Source organism: Thunnus albacares, chromosome 3, assembly GCF_914725855.1.
Source record: "Thunnus albacares chromosome 3, fThuAlb1.1, whole genome shotgun sequence".
In the NCBI taxonomy this organism is placed as follows: domain Eukaryota; kingdom Metazoa; phylum Chordata; class Actinopteri; order Scombriformes; family Scombridae; genus Thunnus; species Thunnus albacares.
In genome coordinates this window covers 13,365,680-13,387,560 of record NC_058108.1, presented here as the reverse complement: position 1 = coordinate 13,387,560, position 21,881 = coordinate 13,365,680, and the positions used below count along the sequence as shown (strand labels likewise).

Genomic DNA, 21,881 nt, shown 5'->3' with positions numbered 1-21,881 from the left:
GCAAATGGCTACTGTTAATCTAAAGGTTTCATATTCTTTTTTACAATCATTTTGTTTCTAAATATACAGCTATAGATAAGAAAATGTTGTCCATGATGCACTGCTGTTTTGTTAAAATGGGATATTTATCAAATGAAAATCTTAAACTCCTCATAGGCAAATGCTAGACCCCTCTGGTTCAGTTCAAGCAAATAATTGACTTTCCAGTTCATGTACAAACTGGTCTGATTGGAAAGACTTGTTGGAGTTAAGGCCCAGTGACATCAGCATTTAAAACTGCGAAATAAATACATTTCAGTAGAACAGCCACAATCACGAGTTCACTCCCAGGGGCGAGGTAACTCCACAAGAATCTCTGCATCGAGATCAACTTTAGTAAACTTTGACACAAACTTGTGCCATTGACCAACAGGAAACCGTCTTGTCAGTGCTGACCCATGGGATAACAGTTGTGGCTTTTTAGTTGTGTTGCACCATCCACGTTTATTTAAAGTCCCCTCTGCTCAAATATGTGTTTTTCTTCTTGTTCCTACAGTTGGATGTTTGAGCTTCACCGTGCAGAATGATGTATGTGCAGAGTTTGACACTAGAAGGCTGTTCTTCACATTAATTTACTGAAAGTGGAAAGTTTCTCTGCGCTCACCCTAAATCGGAGTTTAAGGGGTGGTGCTACGAGCATGATTTGTGACATCACAACTTGTTTGGAGCCAATCGTCATGTGATGTGGAAACTAGAAGAGTCCCGTGCACATACACTGAGAATGGACTTTTCAGTTAAGTGGGGAGAAGGAAGATATTTAACAAGGTAATTGAACTTTTTGTGGAAAACCCATATTAGAAACAAATTATTATTTTTAAGAAGAGGATTTTTATATATCTTAAAACATTAGGGGATCTTGCTCCAAAAAAGCAAGATCAGGCTGTGACAGGAGTTGATTGCACAAATCTACATCTCTTAATAAACTGTGTGAACTTAAAGTCTCATTAGCAAACAAGCTTGTTAACTGATAATTAGTAAGCTAGCAAATTCAGAGAGCTGTTGTTCCCTCTGCAATGACTCTTTATTGAATGAAAATTGTGTACAATCCAGAGAACAAAATGCCAGGCAAGGAAAGTAAAGACCACAGAAAGAAGCTCAGTGAGCTATTGTGACTGACTACTACTGTTTATCTATCGTCCTGCCAGCTACAGTATTTCACCAAGTAGCCCTGTGAGTAATCCATATGTCACGTAAAAGATGCATAAATGAATTTTGCAGTGTCACTTTCTGGTGTGACTGGTCCTTTGGTCTGAAATTGCCTGTAGAGAGCAGGAAGTTTTGAAAAAGTGGTAAATTAAAAAAGTGTCCTCATCAAATAAAATTGACAATAAAGAACAGAGCTCCTGATAGTTTAGTGTTGTCCTCAGCCAGCAACATTGTGCACAATTTGATGTACAAACCACTTCAAGGATGCTTTAAAAATAAAAGTGATGCGTTTCATGACCTGCTTGGATTGAGTGCAATAGCTCAAGCAGCACACCGTCACCCCTACTCTCTTTCCAGGCCCCTCCTCCTCGTGCACAGACACACACCCCACCCACACACAAAAAAGATGGTGCAACAGTCAGCATGAGTCTCAACTTCCTTCCTCTCAGATGATGCCACAACAACAGTCGCACGCGGGAAATCAAATGCAGCTGGTTGAGAAGCCAAGAATGACAGAGAACAGACACGAGGCTGAAGAAGACAGAAATGTTTCTGATTCATGACCTTCAGGAGCCAACAGACATTGAGTTCTGGTTTTACCACTACAGATGCCAAACTTATTTCACCACTGAGGCTGTCATGGAGGCAGAAGCCAATGAGAATACATCAGTGTTTAAAATATTCATATTTAAAGGAATTTGCACATTTAATATCCCCAGAGTTAGGTGTGTGAAGCCCCACTGCACAAAACACACTCCTGAACAGTCATCAATGACTAATAATGTATTAAGTGGGTTACAGTGATCCTCTCTTTGTAACATAAACCTATACATGAGTTAAGGTGGGCTGATTCACACAGCAAAAAGGGGATTTTCTTTGTAAGCTGTGAAATTGGCTCTAGTGAAGAGGTGTTCACCCTGTGGTGTATTTTTAAAGATGAGCTATGCATTCATGACACCCACTCTTTTATCACGTGTCATGTGTCAGCCATCAAAAGTATGGAAGAGGATTAGGGCCACATGTGAAAATTTGATTTGAGTTCTGAGTTTATTCTCAGAATTCTGACTTTAAACTCAGAGCTCAAATACATTTTTCACATGTGGCCCTAATCCGCTTCCGTACAAAAGTGACAAAGTGATTGTGTAAATATGTAAGATTCGAGCAGTATGTAGCATAGTCTGTTTCCGTGAGATAAAACGATGTTTAGCCTATCATTCTGTGGCAATTTTTTGTAATATTGAGCTGTTGAAATTTTGTGGCTGAAATATTCTCCTACAGTGTCGGTGAGGGAGCATCAACAGGTGTACAACTTCAGGTCTTCACAACAGACTATCCTACATGCAAAATATGTAAATAAACTCACACAAACGCATGGTAGATGAACGCCCAGGCTCTCGGTCTCTCCAGCACATTGTACAGGTAGTTTTGGAGGCGCCGGTAGCGCACGTTCCTCCGGCCGCTCTGCGCGCTGTATATGAGCGGCTTCCCCAGCAGGCTGAGCCGGGCTCCCTGCTTGCTCCTCAGACTCTCGGACCCGGCAGCACCTGCGGCGGTGGAGGCTGACAGCAAACCGTCTCCTGCGTTGTTCATCATCCTTCGTCCGGACTCCACATCCTTCAAGCCGTAGCCTTCGGTACGGTGCCCCGGCGATGTCCTCATCCAGAGCCCCGTGCCGCCTTCATCTCCGCTGTTGTTCCGGGGCATGGCATCACCAAAGCAGGCATCAAGTGCGCGGAGGTCTTTTCAAGCATGCGTGTCTTCTGCCGGGAGCTGCGCCCTGGACGAACAATAAATTACACGTGTGAGACTGTGCAGCCTAGCAGGCTCAGAGTTGGGAATGAAACCGTTGGCAGAGCAAAGCACAGTGTTTGCCGTCACACTTTGACCGCCCTCTTTCCTCTTGCATCAACCTCTTCACAGTCGTTTACACAACTGCTGCCGTGCGTAAGGGCATCCACCGCGCCTGTCCTGTGCACGGTGCTGGCCAGTCTGAGAATATAACAAGTTATGGCTACAGTGTTTGTCCGTGTGGTGCACTGGGGAAGATGTTTGTCGCATTAATTTTTAGCACAGGGTTATTTTCAGCGCGCTTTACCGCCTGTTGATTCAATAAAAAGCTGCGCGTCCACGATAGATGCGCACCATCTCTGGTCGAGCCTGAGTGACTTTATCTAGAGCCTCAAGCCAAAATAAACAGTTTGATTTTATCAAACCTCCACATCGCTTTAGAAAAAAGCCCTCGGCCTCTGCGAGTTGTTTTTTGGGTGACGGCAAGGCAGCAGAGATGCAAATGAGCAACCGTCACTCCTCGTGTAATTTAATTTCCCGAAAAAGTTCCAAATTACACCACGTTTAAAAAAAAAAAAAAAAAAAAAAAAAAAGCCTAAAAGGTAACATGGATTCTGATGAATTTTCCACTTGGTCGGCTGGAAAAGAAACCACTGAGGACGGCTCACTGACATCTGCAGAAAATATTATGGTGTAACCAAAATTACTTTTAATTCGGCCCTTTTAAATTCAGTCATATTTGACCTGTAAATATGTTTTTATGAACATTTCTAAAGGTTTTTTTCTCATAGGAAAGCACTGATCTATCCAAGGGTGGTCTGTCATCTGCTGTTCTGCTGTTACTGAAACAACGTGGCATTAGAGACACGTTTCCCTGGTGAAGTTTATTTTGGATGTATCATGCCTCCTGATCTTGATCTCCACTGTGATACTCCTACAGAATAGTAGTAGGCCTATTTGTGGTTAGACTGATTTGGTAACAAGACTCAAAGCTTCCTTCGGTGCACAGTTTGATCCATCGCTCTGTGTGCTTAGTAAACTGGCTTGTGGTTCAAGTCTGAAAGAACTGAAAATACTGCTTCCTTTGTGTCACTTGAGCCTAAAGTGAAAGTGGTTTGAGAAACGTGATGTCAGTTATGCCTCCGTGTTTGGACTTCCCCTTCACAGACATACAGTAAACAGTACTAGACTTCTTTTCAAAGAATATTTTCCTAAGGCATCTTTATCATGAACTCGCATGGATGTTGCACTGAGATGCGGCAGAGCTCTGAGCACATGATGAAAGCTCTTTCAGTGAGGTTACAGTGAACGAGGAGAGGAGAGTGGACTCTGAGTGTGTGTCTGACAGCCACGTCAGCATCCTGTCATAAACTCCTAGCGTGTGAATAAGAGAAGCTCAGAGGCACGGAAGTTTGTATTCTCATGTTTAATCCATAGAAACTGGGAGTGTGCACGATCTGCTTTTACCTGCAGAGGTTTGACAGCCTGTGAGCACAGAGCAGCTCCATGTCCTCCAACAAAACTACGCCATCTACTGGTGGCTGGAGCACAAGACAACTTTTCTCAACAATTTTACGGGTCTGGAATGCAAATCCTTTCTTTCTTTCATTCCTGCTTCTTTGCTCCAGCAGTAAATGATGGAATATTGTCTGGACACTGACCATCAAGACTGTTTGATGGTGGTTGCTTATAAATTTGGTAATCTAGTATGTGATGCTACCACACTGACTGAGGAAAACAACTAAATGCACCAATGATTTTTAGACCTTTATTCTTCTCCTACTCTACATCATATATTGCAGTCTTTGATCCACTTCAATAAATTTAAAAATACATTTAAATTAAATTATACAGGCGGCAGCCAGCTGGTGGGTCAGTCATCACAAACTCATGCTGTGCAGCCACACATTATTCAAACCCACAAAACTCTATTTTAAACTTTAGTGGAGATTCCAAGTTTCCGAAGTTACCAATGATGTCAGGCTGAATTTGAGGGGAAATGTGTATAAAATGATGCACAAAACATTTAGAATATTTCGTTTTGATGGAAGAGTGCAACCATGAAAACATGAGTCTTGGAGTTAAGCATGAAACAGTATAACAAAACAATCTCACTTTTTCCAGAGCTTTCAGTCACAGGGCCTTCATCAGCAGATGGAGTTTGCTCACTTGTCATTTAGATGGATCTGTTGCCATGTTGACATGACACAAGACGTCTTAAAGTGCAATGAATGAAATCATACCAGCTACTGATCTCACATGTGAACAGATCCATCTCCATGACAACTGACCCAAACTCCACCCGTTGATGAAGACTGTGTGAGACAGATGAAAACTCTGGAAAGAATGTATACAGAGCATTATACAGAATATACATATTTGATACTATCAGACAGTGTGAAATAAGGTGACTTTAATAACCTTAAAGCTACTTTGCAGGGGAACAAAAGGGTAAAACTGGATGTTTAGGGACTCAAAATAAGATTTTAAATATAAGCTTATGTGGTGCCAGCTTGTACACTTCAAGAGAACACAGATACTCAACATAACATGAACATACATAATTTAACTGTAAGAGATCAGTGGATAAATGACCATAAGTACTAACAAAACATAAAGAAATTCTACTAAAATACTCACTTCAGTAGAATTTTTAAGTGCAGATATATGTTTTGTAGCACTGTTCTCTTCCGTGTTAGATCAGTAAAGGAACTGTGCTGTACTGTAAATGTACATGCAGAAGTGAAAACCTGACACATTTCCACTTGTTTCTCTTAAGGAGGGCAGTGGCCAGCTTACAAACATCAAACTGTCTAGTTATCATCTCATCTCATCACATGATGCAGTGGCTTCCTGCATCGAGCACACACACACACACACACACACACACCCGGTCATGCATCTTCAGCAAGTAAAAACAGTATGAAGAAATACAGCCTCACTTTGCAGAGTAAACCTCTTTTTCATGTCAGGAGACATAATTCAGCTTATATCTCTGTCCTTCCCAAAGTTTTTGTTTGTGTTTTTTTTACACGGTTTCTATGGGAAGGTCATCTTAATGGATAATATTATTAAAAATTAACTTCATAATGTTTGTATTCCACTTCCAGTCATGGTCTCTCTTTCCATCAATGTGTGACCTTTGATCTGATTAGATAGATTAATCCATTTCCTGGGAGCAGCATGGAAATTTTATCGTGGCCTCTGACTTGCATGATCTTCAGTTCTCTTTCCACCATGGTCCATATCCACGCTTTGTACACAGAGGTTGTGACCTCTGAAACTGTGACGAGGGGAACCGGGGGGCCGGCTGGCATGGTGAGGCTGGTGGGAGGGTTAGTCAAGATTGCCTGCAGATGTTGTTTCGGGGGCCCTCTGCTTATTTAACGAGAGGATGTGGAACATAAATCTCCCAAGCCCTCTGCTGCACTGTATCATATGTGAGGTCACACATGAGGCCATTTTGGTTCAACTTCCTCCTTAGTTCAATGCACTTTAGCAGCACCCGAGGCAGAGAGTTATGGTATTACACTGTAGCAGTGTATGGCTGTCATGTGCTTTTATCAACAAATACTGCATCATAAAATGTTTACTCTGCAGAAATGTACCTCTGCTTTATGAGATTCTCTTTTTTCTTGACATTTTCTTTTTCAAAAGCTACACGGTGAATGAGGAGCCTCCAGTTTGTGAAAGAATAAAAATGAAACTAAAGGCAGCAGCACCATGAATAGAAGCACAGTCTTGCTTTTAATTGATAAATATTATTAAGGGAGCAATAATTAGCAGAGTAGTGGCAGAATGAGCTTATGAGCCCAGACCTCATTAAAGCCTTTTCTATATTAGTACAATTATCCAATACACAGTTAACACGAGCTATTACTTTAAATGAGAAGGAAGAAACAGACATCCAATATAACAAACAAGTAAAACAAAATAATACCGAACCTCAAGGGCAAAATCACAGAGCATGTGACTTTGAATGACTAATGACATGGAGCTGTTTTTTTCATTTGCACTATCAGATTTGTTTTTCTTTCATGTTTCATTTTAAATACAATGTTTCCATTTCACTAACAAAGATCACACCAATAAAAATATGGATTTGGAATAGTTTATTGGACAATATGGATGGTGGAGAGACAAGATGATGTAGGAGGGATGGATTGAGGGTCCGGAGGGAGGGATGTGGGATGAAGGGATGAGGGAAAAAATCAGGGTTGAAGACGGATGGATGGAGGAGTATGTCAATGGACTGGTGTCAGCTGGTGGTGGGAAAGTAGGATGGAACCAGGGTAGTCGAGACTCTGAGTGGGGGAGCCATCTCTTCATGCAATCTGATTAGATTGAGCCCCAGTGGCTCCTGTATTCAAACAATGAAGAGAGAAGGGAAAAAAGGAGTTTGGTGGGGGGAGAGATGTGAAAACTGAGACAAAGGAGAAAGGAACAGATAAGGTGTGCCTAAATAGTTTTTGTGCCGAAATGGGATGTGTTGGAGGTGTGGTCTTCTTGAACCTGAACCTAGTTATAAAGCTTCATTTAGTGTCTGGTAGTAATAAAAGTACTTGATTGACCAAAATCTAATGCACTTAAAAAAAAATTCACTCCAAGTTTTACTTTACATTTTGACAGTTGAGTCATATTATTGGCAAAATGTGATTAAAGCTGAATTTATTGACTCTTCGGCCACTTGGTGGCAGCACAATGAGCTCTACACACAATAGTATCACCTTAAAGTTGTTATGAGGAATGTAAACTGTTCCAGTAGATAGGGAGCGACATTAGCATGTATTTGAAGTTGTGTTTTTCTCCATCTGACAAATTTAAGTCCAGTTATTCTCCTCTTAGCTCTGTTTTGGTCTCCACAAACTGCTGAGAAAAATATCTGCCTCTTTAGCTGCTAAATGCTGCACATGTTCACCAGCTAGTTGCTAACTGTCTGTATGCCATTTGGTTCTAGGCAGGTAGCGTACAGCTGGTTTATCAGAGCTTGTTTGCTATCTGCTGCAGCAGTAAGAGATTTTGATGAAAGCACTGAGACTGAACCAAACAGTAAAGTTGTGAGCAGAAAAACCAAAACAATGAGCTCATGATGAAAGATGCTAAAATGCTGCATAAAGCTGAGCAGGGCTGCAGTCACGTGATAATTCTTTGTGTTTGTCATTACGAGCCCTTGCACATTACACATAATCATTTGATCCATTGTTAATATAAAATTATTGATTAGTGCAGTTTTAAATAAGTTAAAGTACCCAGAATTAAGACTGGTCCCTTTAGATTATTACAGTCCTGATGTATTAACATGAAAGGAACATTTTATTGTAGCTGGTCCAAGTGGTGGCTGTCATACTACAGCTTTATAGTGTTGGTATCTATAATCTATGATAATATATAATAATACATTATATTCCTTAAGTTTATTGTGTGTTTAATACTTACAATTAATGAACTGCAATCTAGTAACTACAGATGCAGTTAAATATAAAGTATTTAATTTAAAAATGAACTTGAAAATATTCAAAGCTGAAATACAGAAAAATGACCAAAGCACTGCATGAATTAGCCCTTCCCCAAAACCTTAACTTTAAAAAATGTTTGTACAAGCATAAGACTGGAGAGAGTAGTCAAAACAGCAGGCAGCACCCGACCATCCCAAAGAACGACCAAGTCATTAACATAATGAAGGGCTACAACACCAGGAAAGCAGTCAATCCAGTAGAAGTTGAAATTTCTCCACAGCTGTCCCCACAGTGAATGTATCCAGCTTTTTGTGGGAAGTTTGCCCTTCACACATATTTAATCTTGCATATGACCATAGCTAACATTGAGGACATAGAGGTCATGTCCTCAGTATTGGCATTAAATTAAATGTAGTTTTTAAATCATGTAGACAGTCTTTAGACCATCACTTGGCCAGCTAAAATCTCATATCTTGTAAAATAACTCATACAGCTTCCAGCTATATTCACACAAGTCACTCATACAAGTGCTCCTGCACTTAACCCAAGCAATTTTTTGTTCATTTTTGTTTTTATGGTTGATTGAAATTACAAATTACAGTTGGTCCTAAAAGGTATTTATGAGTAGTTTGCTGGTGATTTAATATTATTTGGACAGGCTCATTTGTAGTTTTTAGAATAGACCGTTTATTTTCATGTTTGCTGGTTAAATCTCTCCTTGACTTTATCTCCTTAGTTTAATATGGTGCTGCACTGCTGAGATATATAAGTAAAGCACTGACTGAGGACATTTATGGGAGTAAGGAAAATATTAGCTTTCCCACAAACATGGCATTTTGAAATACGTTTTTCATTCTGACCTGTTGACATTAAGTCCAAGGTAACTGCGGGCTGCGAGCATAAAACAAATAAAATCAGCTAGAAAGAAATATAATTTAGTCTTACAAGAGAGGATGAAATAAAGGCGAGTAAAGAAGCCGTTTTCTTCCACACATTCTTTTTATTTGTAAATAATAAAAATGAACTTTTTTTTAAATATAAAACATACACATCATTTGAGCCACATCTGTTATACAAACAAGAAATGTTGCAGTGAATGCTTTACTTTTTTCTAATTTTCTTTTTGTTTCAGTGGAACACATAAGTTGTAAACAATCAGCAATTTTTTTTCCTGTTAATACTGACAAAGAAAAAAAGAAAGGAATAAACCAGCTTCACCGGACAATGAAAAGAAAAGTCAACTCTTCTGAAGTGGGACTGAACGGGGTTCAGACATTGGGTTTGAAGCACAAAGAAGTGTTCAGACAACAACTTTTAGAGTGGTGGTACACCTGTAGTTTCTGCAGCCGTGCGTTTAAGCTCGGCCATGTTTGTGACCCAAGTCCATCACCTTGTGTTGTCCCACTGCATGGTCCCTAATGAAGCACTAATCGCTCCTCATTATATGACTTGACCCCTTTGCAAACATCACTCAACCCAATGACAACCCAGTGAATGGCTGCTGAATATTTACAGTGTATGACTCTCTGTGCATCTGCTTTTATTCTTTATATAACTTAACAGTTCGTGTGTTAGCATATCTGAAATCATTATGTTGAAACATAATTCATATTTCCATATAAGTGGATCTGATTTTTTACATATTTATTCATACATCATCTCAGCCCCTTGGAGGTATACTATGATGTGGAATAACAGTAAGAGGGGCTGTGAGGTCTGCTCAGTACTACTGTACAATACAGTACATCTTCCAGAGGGTAGAGGAAAGACATCAACGTAATCTTGGGATTCAGTTGTTTGAGAGACATTCAGCACCGGACTGAGGGACGTGGAATAGACTGCAGTTGAGTTCAAATGTCTTTGCGTAATGGGAATGGCTTCGGTTTCTTGGTTTTATCTCTTTAATATTCAAGTACGAGCAAACTGTACAACTGCATGCAACATACAAGCGGCCCTACAGTATGTGGAACTAACACACGTATCTAGTTCAGTATCTTTTTTTCTGTATCTGTTTCGTTTTTACAAAAATGTGCATGCAGCTTGGAACAGGTTCCAGTCATGCTGGCCCCGCCTCTCTCCGGGTGGGAGGAGCCTGCAGGGGCCAAACGGAGGATGAGCATTGGTGTTGGTGTCCCGACAGATCAGTCTGATTGGTTACTTTCACATTCACAGAGATGCACGAGGGAAACTGTGAGCGAGTCCTCTTTTCTGTTTGTTTGTTTTCTAATATCTAGACAAAGAAATGAACTGAACCAGTGACAGGATCATTGCTTTTTTTCCTTTTTTTTAACTACATGTTTTTTTTTCAAAAAGTTAAACTTTTTGTTGTAAAAAAATCAAGCTCTTGTGCTTGTGTTTAAATCTCAAAAGAATGTAAACTAAGGGTTGGATAAAAACCTTAAACGTGCTGGGGTGAGGGAACGCACTCCCCAAAAAATGTGAAAAATTAGACGGTCCTATCTTGCTCTTGAGTAAGTGAATAAAGATTTACTTTTTTTTTTACAGTGATGTTGTACCCTTGTAATATTTCAAAGTGACATAAATTTTATTTATTGGTCAACCTCCTGGGAGGCCTAATATACATCTATACAAAGACGACTGGCCTGGACGTTTGCCAGTGGTGGAACAAGGAAAACAACGCCGCACGCTAATCTCACTGTCAAGTGTAAAAATCTAAGCTGTGTCATCATCACCCGTCCCCCCCTGCATAACATTTGCAGACATTAAATAGTTTTTATATCCTTTTTTTATCTCTTGTTTTGTTTTTTTCTCTCCATGCACACACCAGACTGACAACATATCATGAGCATTTTACACACTGTAAAAACATTTTGTGCCAATAGTAACAAAGGGAAAAGAAATGAACAACAAAGCAAACACACTAAAACAGTGTGGCTTCAGAGGAGCCATGGTAAACATATTGAAAAGAGGATCTTTCGACAGAGAGAGGGACCAGTGATGCGGCTCCAAGGTCTAGGCACCAGAAGAAGGCCCTGTGCTTCCAGACTGAATACCCACGCGGGAGCACCCTGCCTGAGGGCAGAAGTGCTGGCAGTCTGTTGGGTTCTGAAAGAGGCCACTGCAGAGAGGACGTGAGAGTGCCACCTGCAGTTGTGGAGGGTGATTACCTCTGTCTCGAGTCCATACATTCCGACGCTTACATACATTTCTTTGCTATTGTTGATTCAGCCAAAAACCACCCTGCTCATCTTTACTGTCTCCCATCTCGAGAGCTACTGCATGTTGTCTGTCGACAGCCCTGCATCTTCAGCATACACAGAGAAAAACTATGAGATTTTTCTTTGAATGGATATGAAACACTGAAATGTGGCGCTCCCTAGAACAGACTAAATTAACCGCGACAGGAGTGATTGTCAGATCTCAACAAAGCTTTCTCATTGTGACTGTTTCTGATTGTTGTTGTTCTACATTTCTGCCTCTTTTTTGTGTGTTTTTTTTTTTTGTTTCTCTCTACAGTACATTTCATGAGTTTGTTACTCGCAGAGCGGTGTAGAGCTATTGGTCCACTAGGATCGGACCCCGGGAGGTCCGGAGGAGCTGTCGAGTGATGACTGGGAAGCTCGCCGCGTTAAGGAGGCAAGCGTTGGATCCACCAAGGAGGAAGGTGGGAACAACTTGTACCAACCAATTACTGTGCTTGATAAGTCCAGTTCCTCCAATAGGATTTGTGCAACTCCCATGAAGCTTTTATGGTCCATGCGGCCGTAGTCTCCCCATACAATCACCTGAAGGAGTCAATAAAATCATTTTCTGTCAAATTACACAGCAGTATAGTTCCTCCTGCTAAAACATGATTTATCCGTGTGAATTTGAAAAAAAAAAAAAACATTTAACTTTGTGATGAAGAAATATATCTTCCACTCACCTGTAAGACTTTACCCTGTGGGCTTTCCTCGAATAGCAGTGCTTGCTGGTACAGTGGGTCAAGTGTTTTCCGTGCAATCTTGGTTTTCTTTTTGGCTACGTACGCTCCATTATTCAGCAGATAGACCTTGACATATGGAGCTGAAGGCAGAGACAAAACAATAAAAAAGCCATTAGTGGGGAGATCTAGATCAGACCTCACAGCTGGTTATATCTCCATGAGAAGCAAAAATACAGAGCAAGCTTCGGCTGGGTGTATCTAGTGAAGGGTGTATATCATAAGATAATGTGAAAAGAGTGTATAACTGATGTTGTGAGAGGGAGGGAGGAATTAGCTGCTCTAATATCTCAAGGTGGGTCAAGTCTTTACCAGGGAGCGATTTGGATCCTGGCTTTTGTACGAGTCCTCGCGCTCTAATAACTTCCACCTCCAGCTGACCCTTTTTCTCCATCATACCAATCTGGATGTCCCCTAGGAAACAGATGAAGATGACAGAAAGATGATTGGTTTGGTGCCACAGGAAGAGATTAATGAAAAAGAGAGAAAAAAAAAACTTTGTGCACAGCATGTACAGCAAAGCTACATGTGTACTCAGAAAATATAACTCAGTGAGTGGTAGTGACCATACACTCAGTCTATAAAAATATACATCAATATACATACAATATACATATACATATACATATACATACATACATGTTGCTTAGTGTTTCATTAGGTCCATATAAAATGGGCTAAAGGCCCAAAAACAATGTGAAAAATTTCATGAAAATCAGTAGTAATCAATGCAAACGTTATCAAAAATAATACATAAAAATACCCTGGAGCCACACACACTAGAAAGTGATTAAGACAATAATTAACTAATTAGTAATTAATAATTAATAATAATAATACAAAATAATCAATATATATACATATTAAATTCAAAATAAAAAATAAGAATTAAAAAATCTAAAATACATTGACATTAGAAGAGATAACACATATCAGAGAAGAAAAACAAATAAAACGGAAAAATATTTAAAGACTAAAGAACAAAAGAAAAAAAAATAGATCAATGTCACAATGAAGGTGGTAAGCCTGAAACTGAGATCATAGCTAGAGAAAGGGAGAAGAGAAGAGAAGAGAAGAGAAGAGAAGAGAAGAGAAGAGAAGAGAAGAGAAGAGAAGAGAAGAGAAGAGAAGAGAAGAGAAGAGAAGAGAAGAGAAGAGAAGAGGGTTATCTCTAATATCTCACCTATGGCAGGTGTAGCCAGTGTTTGCCTGCCCACTAACTGAGCCGGTCCCAGTCCATCCAGGAAGTCACTGAACTGACTGCTGGCACCCAGATTCACTCCAGAGAAGATCAAACTAACACAGAAAACACAGGAAAAACAAATGAATCAGGAATTGTTATGTTAAGGTACAATTCCTGATATCAAAGACAAACGAACATCATGACAGAGGTGATTCTTTAAAGGATAACATCAGTGGTTGTCTCTCTCCTACATTATTCTCAGTAGTGTGTGTACAGTCAGCACAGTTTGAGCTCTCAGTGCTCATTTTGCTGCCTTCAGGAGAACCTGAACAATTCGCTGATTCATTTTTTACAGCATGAAAAACATTTCAAAAATTGCCCAAGCAAGATAATCCATCACAGAAAACACCAGGCCTTAATCTGATTCAGTCAAAGTTTGTGTTTTATCATCGACTCACGGTGTCCAAGCTGAGTGTTTCTCAACCATGTTCTCATTATATTACAGTTTCTACTGTCAGCCCCTGCCTAGATATACTGTACCACTCCCTCCCTCACCACATGTTGGCATACAAACCCTACTGTCACATCCATGTTATTTTATTTAGGATGTCTGCTGGGTGGAACAGCAGTTCACTTCAGGCTACAGTAGTTTTAACAGTGTAAAGTTTGCATTTTGAGACCAAAAAGTAGCAGATTACATAAACAGGTGGGAATGTAAAATGGGCATATACAGACTTAAATTAACCATCATTTGTAATAACTGGCATTCTCCCTTAAGCACAGACACATTACAAAAAAAGACAAAACAGCAGGATGTAGAGTGTGTGGATGGGGGATGAAGATTATAGTTTACTGACTTTCCCTCAGAGTTGTAGCTGTTCATGCTGCCATTGTTGGACTCTCTGCTGGGCTGGCGGCTCATGTTCCTGGTCAGCTCCACTGCCATACCGGTCTCAGTGCTCCTCTGGATGGGTGCACCCTTCTCCTTCTTACTCTTGCCCTCTGGATGGAACAGGAGAGTGATGAAAAAACACAATGTTACCCATGAAAATATGCCAAACTGTTTTCAGCAGAGTGATCTACTGTCGTTCAGTGAGGTGGAGGTTAAGCACTCTGCTCAGTAGCATTTGCATTTCCCCTGCAGGTCAGTCTGATAGCTTGCAAAAAGTAATGTCATAATTCATGTTTTACTACTGCTGCCCAACAAGATGTTTAATATAGAACATGGAAAATCAAAAAGTATGAGGATTCAGAGAAAGATTTCCTTTAAACCATGTCGCAGTTGTAGAAAAATGGACTTGTTTCCAGAGCCCTTTTATCAATGGAAACTCTTTCAGATTAAACCATTCACTGGTGGATAGATAAAGTAGAAAATCACAGGACAGCCCAAAGATCTAGTTAAGGATTCTGTGATGTCTCCGTCTGAAGCGTGTCCAAAGTCACACCCATGTCCTGCTAACTCTCTCCCTCCGGTAATCAGTAGTAAACAGGAAATCTTTAGGTAGAAAAACAAGCCAAAAAAACATTGTGTGGCATCTTGGACTGGGGTGTGTCCACCTTCTGACTCATAATACAGGCAAGTATGGCGCAAAGAGAAAACTGTAGCTGCATTTTTGAGCCTCCCATCCATCCCTTGTATATGCTGAGTTTGAGATGGATCTTTTCATTAGCAGGTGAGGTGGTCAACAGCACATAAACCTACCACAACATGTTAAGTAAATATATCTTCTAATCACCCAAGAAAAATCCTAAAGTTTAAAAACTCAAAAATAAGTCTCCCTTACCTGCGTCCGCTCTCATCCATCATGAACAGGAAGGATTTTACAAAATTAAGCTTGATCTGTTTGCTATTTCTACTCCCTCTCTCTCTTCTTTACATCAGGGCGAGAGACCCCCTCTAGGCCCAGTGTTCTCTAATAGCTTTTTATGTCTGCTACAAAGAAGGGGAATACAGCGTTTGGCTTTCATCATGAGTCTTACACCCCCCCTGTGGTAAAAGAAGTCTAAATGGGAGCTGGACTCAGACCAGCAAGGCTCTGCTGTGGGACTGGGAGCTGAGCTGCGAGGGGCTCTCAGCTGGCCACGATGTTCCCAAACTCTCCGAAACATATCATTTGGTTGTTTGTCTTTATAACCAGCGCTGGGGCAGCAGAGGTTTGTCTGTTACAGAACAAAAGGCCACGTGCAATTTGTGGTGCTTCGGTACGGTCTGCTCCTCAGGACAAATCCTTCTCATAAACACTTTAGTTCAGTTGAAATTCACAGACATAAATTACATGTTGTTTGCGTGAAGTAAATTCATTTTTGGGTCTGAATGTTGAACAAATCATTCCACGTAATAAAATACAGCTGAGTTGAAAACCGAAATATTGTAACAGATCAACACACTGTACTAACACAATGACCTTCATTAAAAAAATCAACCTGCTCCTGCACAAAACTCTTTACAAATGTGCTGGACAACACACTCTGCTACACGACGAGAGGACAGAGCTTCAGTCTGAGATTTTGCTCCAGCACCTGTAAGTTTTTGGATACACAATCTCTGCTCTGGTTGCCAGCTTGAAAATAACCAAATGTGTCCTTCAGCAGGCCCTCTGGTGACTTAGTATTGTACTTCCATGAAGTTGGGGCGGGGGCTCACAAGAGACAGATTTTTAAAAGAACGGTCAAAGTGGAAACAGTAGAGGCGTAGATTTCCTGACTTTTAGTCCCTAAGTGTTGGATCCTACACCTCCCATAATGCAACTTGATTACATCTTAAATTAGATGCTCTCTGCCCGGTGAATGCCCATGCCTTATATGAATTGATACACTACCTAGATTGTATAAGGACCTCTTCCAATTCAAGCAACTAACACTGTGTATTTATTTTTTTAAATTATCTTTTTATGTATTTATTCTATTTTAATATACCTATTTGATATGAATGCCTTGTTTCTTATATGGCTTGTTCTTTACCCCTGGCTATATATGTTATCTATATGTTGACTTTGCCAAATAAAGTTGCTTGAAAAAAAAAAGGATGCCCTTGCCTTTTAAACTCCACATCCCTAGATGTAACAGAGCTCATCTGTTATAAATTTGTAGTCTCCAATCCCAAGATGTGTTAACCCTGGTGACATCACTACAATCAGGGTTATTTTCTCAGACAAAGCTCCTCCAGAGCCCCAGAAGACATTTTATGAGTCTTGTCAAAGGCTGAGTAGTACTCTTCATGACTCGTAGACTGAACTTGATGTATAAAATTGGTGGAGTCTGCCTTCTAGTGAACATTTCATTACTCTATGAATAATGAATTAACTGGATACAATATTTGAAACGGTTAGTCAGTGGTTAGTTAAAATTTATGCAAAGGGAAGGAAACCTAAATGGAGCAAGAAATCTGCAACCACCATGGCTCAGTGTGATAGGCGGAGACACCTGTCAATCAAGCAAATATGCCTCCAAATTTAGCCCTCTATATCACCTTAATCAAATAATTATTTTTAAAATTTCCACAGCAGCAATACATAAACAGCTGTGAAATTAAACCATCACTGCAGTATTATGTGAACATTCAAATGGAATATATATATATATATGATATATGTGTAACCGTGTGCAAAATAAGTTTTGGAAAAAAATTTACATCTCCATCACACCAGTGAAAATGTTTTTTTGGTTCCCATTATGACTCACCAGGGCCGCTGATCTGTGAAGTGCTGCGGCTGCGACGGTTGCCAACGATGGCCACCACCCGTGCGCTGAGGCTAGAGCGTCTCTTCTTGCTGCCGCCACCCACCGTGCCCAGCGCCGTGTCTGATTGGCTGCCGTCAGTGCGCTCCTGGGTGTAGATCTCCCCGCTCACACTGGAGCTCTTCAGCATACTGCGGCCCACTGACGCTCGCATCTGCCGACTGGAGAGAGAAGACACTGAGTGACACTGTGACCTGGTGCGATGGAGAGAGGATGCTGTAACGTCCATTGTACTGTACCTTCACTTTGGTAGAACACAAATAAACAGCATGTTTGACAAGAGATGCATGATGACAAATGTAACATTTCAAACTAGTTGTGGTTGTGGGATTATGTTTAATTATATAGCATGTCAGAAAAATAACAGATGGGTAAACATCTGGGATTCCAAAGAAGGGGAATGAGGAAGCCACAGTCAAGTGACACATCCTATCAGTGTCTGGTGGTTTGGTGTGACATAATGGTGCTGGCATTTTAGCCAGGACTCTCCAAAAATAGATTTAGAGCACAAGAGACCATTCTGGTTAAAAGGGGTCAAATAAAAATAAAATATTTTAGCAGTCCAAAGCTGTCAATCATATGTGAAACGCTATGCGTTAAAGTTCATTCTTCTCAAACGAGCCACTACACGCCGGCAGAAGCTGCCTTGTGCTCGATGCTGCCTCCTAGGGGTACGGAGGAGCCGCCGCATGTCCATCCCCTCAGAGGGAGTCAAAGTGCTGCACGAGAGCCCAGCTATGCTACCTCTGTCCCCAGTAGTATCTACTTCCTGTAGGCCCCTGACAACCACAGTCCACTGGCCTGGAGGAGCCAGGGCATGGCTGGGAAGTGGAAGGGTGGTTTGAGGCCTTTCCACCGCCCCCTGCAGAGGGGTTAGGGAAGGGCGTGCAGTGGAGGGGTAGGATGGGAGGCGAGGATCCAGGTTTGGAGGATGGAGGGGGTCCAGGCAGTCACAACACAGGACGCATGAAAGGAGGGATCTGAGACATGCAGTTGGGAGTGCACAAACACACACAGAGGCACAGACACAGAAAACAAGGGCAAAATATAACAAAAATGACAAACAATATTGTACAAAATGCAGACTGATATGCATGTATGTACAGTGTGTGATATATTTGTAACACACATAATATCAGTCATATATCATTGTTTTTGGCTGAAAACCTTGTGATTTGTGTATTTTTTGGTTTTGTTCAACTTTTTGGAATGCAAGTTTTCATCCAACCACAAGTGATACTAAATAGATGCCAAAAATGCAGTGAAGGGCAGGAAATCTGAACATGACTGAGGCTTGATTTAAGCAAAAAGCTAACATGAGTAGCATCCACTGAATTACTTCAAACTGATGAGAAGCAGTGTGTCAAAAAATAAAAAAGAGATATCAAGCAAGGGGAAAGGTTGAAGAGCAAAAGTCAAAGATGATATAAGGAGCATTTGATGTGTCAATGCTGCCTCACGTTGCCTCCATTCCTGCTCCTCTGTAGTATGTACTCAGTCACCTCCATATGCTATCATTAAACTGGCCTGAAGTAGATGTGATAGCCTCCACAGAATACAGACATTAATATCCCACTGTGAGTGAAGACTGATCTGAAGCCAGCAGGCCTTGTACAACAATAGATAACTAATTCACACCCTGTCTCCCTAAAAACAGACCGCTTGTCTGAATTATAGATAAGTTACATTTTGGGCCTTCTAAAACTGACTGACTGTTTTTATAAATGGTTGCTGACATTGTCTGCTTTTTTTGAAATGAAAACCTGTGTTTTCACTGAAAACAGACACACAGTCCCTACTGTCTAAGAACTGATCTAAAACCAGCATCTGCGCAGCCAGAGACACTGTCTGTCTGTATCTTTCTACAATGCTACAGTGTCCATTTTACATAATCTATGCTATTTTTATGTAAATAATTTATCTGTGAATATAGGCATATCAATATTTTATGTGAATCATTGTAAGTACGAGCTTATTTTACCAATGTGTATAAAACAACTTAAAGATTAGAAAGGATGGAGATGCCTTTAGTCTTTTCTTTGCTTGATCTATATTTTAATCAAAGAGGAGACTGGTTTCTGATTAATGTCATGCATTCTATTAACATTTTGTTTAGTTGGTTTGTATTTGTTCATATACTGAATATGGATGTAAGAAGATATGTAAAAACTGTAGGTATGCATGTGCATATATGTGTACATTCCTTGCCTATTTTTTCTCTCTTTGTACTCTTAAGGTTCGGTGTGCATAACTATGTGAACATCATTTCTACATACTTCTGTGTACTTTTGGTTCAGTTCTTTGTGGTTTAGGCTAGGTCCCTTGGTTCCAATTAAGGAAAATCATAATGCTGCAGCATACAGTGATATTTTAGAAAACAATGTGCTTCCAACTTTTTGGAAGAACAATTCGGGGAAGGCAATGGTTTCCCGAATTTGTTGTGGAAGAATTTGACTGGTCTGCACAGAGCCATGACTTTAACCCAGTCCAACACTTTTGAGATGAACTGGAACACCAACTGTGAGCCAGTCCTTGTTGTCCAACTTCACTTCTTAAGGCTGAATGAAAGCAAATCCTTGCAGCCAGGTTTCAATCTTGTGGAAAGCTGATAAAAGCAGCATATTAGTGCCCTTGGTTTTAGAATGAAATGTTCAATAAACTCCTGCGGGTGTAATGTCCACACACATTTGCACGTGTAATGCTTGGTTTGTGTATAACTGATAAATGTTCAATACAGAAAATAATCTCTTTATCTGACACACAAGCAAGGATGCACTGCCTCTCTCTCTCTCTGTCTCACCTCCGACTGCAGAAAGTGTGTCAAAGGCCGTTGGGGCTGTGCTTTTATAACACTCTATTTGGATTGATCTGTGGTAAGGCCATAAAGAACGGGGCCCTCCTCCCAGACCTCAATACATTAGCTGGCTAATAAGCTGCACTACATCACCAGCTGGCCTACTGAGGACCACTGGGATAGGGTCGTTTGTCCCTGTCAGCACACTGCTACTGGTCAGCCAGGGATGTGTGTGTGTGTGTGTGTATATGTGTGTGCAGGTGAGGAGAATGTGAGGATTTTTTTTAAAATCTACTTTCTAAATGTATATTTCAGCTCTACTAGTTTTAGTTCAGTCTTTCATTTTGCAGATGTATAGTTTTTATTTAGTAGTTATTCAATTTTGAATTCTAGTATTTTTGTTAGCTATTTAGCAATTTTTTCAAAAATTTTTTAAAGAGTTTTTTTTTTTAAATTTGACCTCTGATTTCTAAAATTCAGTCTCAATTTTGTGTTGCATATAAACAAAATACAAATCTGAAAACAATGGATGTTAATGTTTTGAAGAAATTTTCTAAGTAATTTTAATTATAGAAAAGACTTTTAATGTAGTTTCAGCATATTTCAGTGTTGTTTACATTTTTATTACAGTTTCAACAATGCTGTTTCTCATAGGGGTTCTATAGCAATTTGGTGTTGCCCCCACCTTAAAGTTGGGGGATTGTGGAAGACAGATTTAAAAAGGAATGGTCAGATTTGGGTAAGATATCCTAATTTTATGTTCCAGTATTGTTCAATATAAAGCAGCTTGATTGCCTCTGCCCAAGTTTAGCTTCTTGGTCTTTAGACATCAAGATATCATCAGAGTTATTTTCTCAGAGTTAAGGGAGCTCCTCCAGAAACACAGAAGACATTAAACTGTTTTCATAGGCTCCTTATGAAAAGTAAACTGATCTTGATGTGTAAAATCGGTGAAGTGCCCCTTTAATCGTAAACTATCATGGTGGAATTATGATGACTATAAGTGCAGGTAACATAATGAGAATGTTTTTGAATGAGTGGATGGGTCCAAAATATAATCGACTGATTCTGTTCAACCAGATATCGCAACGTGAATAAGCTAACTGCACCTAATAATAAGCAGCAACATCTTCCTTCCACCCTACTCCTGTGTCCTTGAGCAAGACGCTGAGCTAACCTCTGACCTCCCTATAGAGGGTCCCAGCACAAACAGAATAACTTCCCTGTAGTGATCAATAAGGAATTGTCTATAATCGCTACCTTAAAAAGTTTCCGTTGCTTGCTGTTGTCTTAGAGGAATGGGGATTGAGGGATTCTATCTTGGGAATGAGGGGCTGCTTGTACAGTGAGGAGATGGATCGTCTGCCATCATCAGTGAATTCACCATTTGGGATCCATCGATCTTTACCTGGACTCCCTCGTGTCTCCAGCTACAGTGTGTCTCCTGCGCTTCAACTCCTCAGAGAAACGTCTCTTTCCTGCTGCCCTCCTCCTCGCCTCCTCTCCATTCACCCCCCATGAGATCCTCCTGTCCTTCTTCTCCTCCTCTAATGACTTGGACCTGAGGTCAGTTTATTTTGATTCCACCATTCATTGTTTTGTGTGTTTATGAGTATGTGTGTGTGAGAGAGAGAGAGTATAGAGGAGACAGATCATGCAGATGGACAGAAACACGCAGCGGTTGGCATGCAGGAAAAAAAAAACAAGACACACAGTGATAAGCATGCATAAAACAAACAAAATTAAGTGTAATTAAAAGAGAAGAGACTGGCTGACAATCAAAGCACCCTTAAT

The 21,881-nt window shown here is 40.4% G+C and overlaps 2 protein-coding genes across 10 annotated transcripts in view; both read right to left on the bottom strand.

Moving 5' to 3' along the window:
* Positions 1–3,475, bottom strand: part of kcnq5b (potassium voltage-gated channel, KQT-like subfamily, member 5b) — a 120,139-nt gene extending 116,664 nt beyond the window's left edge. Inside the window, exon 1 of one of the 2 annotated variants that reach the window (XM_044346542.1) lies at positions 2,549–3,475. In XM_044346542.1, the coding sequence (XP_044202477.1) occupies positions 2,549–2,889 (341 nt within the window). In that variant the 5' untranslated portion in view covers positions 2,890–3,475. The remainder of the gene's footprint in view (positions 1–2,548) is intronic. The other variant, XM_044346543.1, reaches the window with a different exon arrangement.
* Positions 3,476–9,423: 5,948 nt separating this feature from the next.
* The window catches only part of rims1b (regulating synaptic membrane exocytosis 1b), an 80,071-nt gene continuing 67,613 nt past the window's right edge, over positions 9,424–21,881 (bottom strand). For 6 of the 8 annotated variants that reach the window (XM_044346540.1, XM_044346533.1, XM_044346534.1 and 3 more), the window contains 7 exons: positions 21,496–21,648; positions 17,237–17,454; positions 14,413–14,557; positions 13,556–13,668; positions 12,685–12,786; positions 12,316–12,455; positions 9,424–12,175 (listed from right to left, as the gene is read on the bottom strand). In XM_044346540.1, coding sequence (XP_044202475.1) covers positions 11,957–12,175; positions 12,316–12,455; positions 12,685–12,786; positions 13,556–13,668; positions 14,413–14,557; positions 17,237–17,454; positions 21,496–21,648 — 1,090 coding nt within the window. In that variant the 3' untranslated portion in view covers positions 9,424–11,956. The other 2 variants (XM_044346536.1, XM_044346539.1) reach the window with 2 other exon arrangements.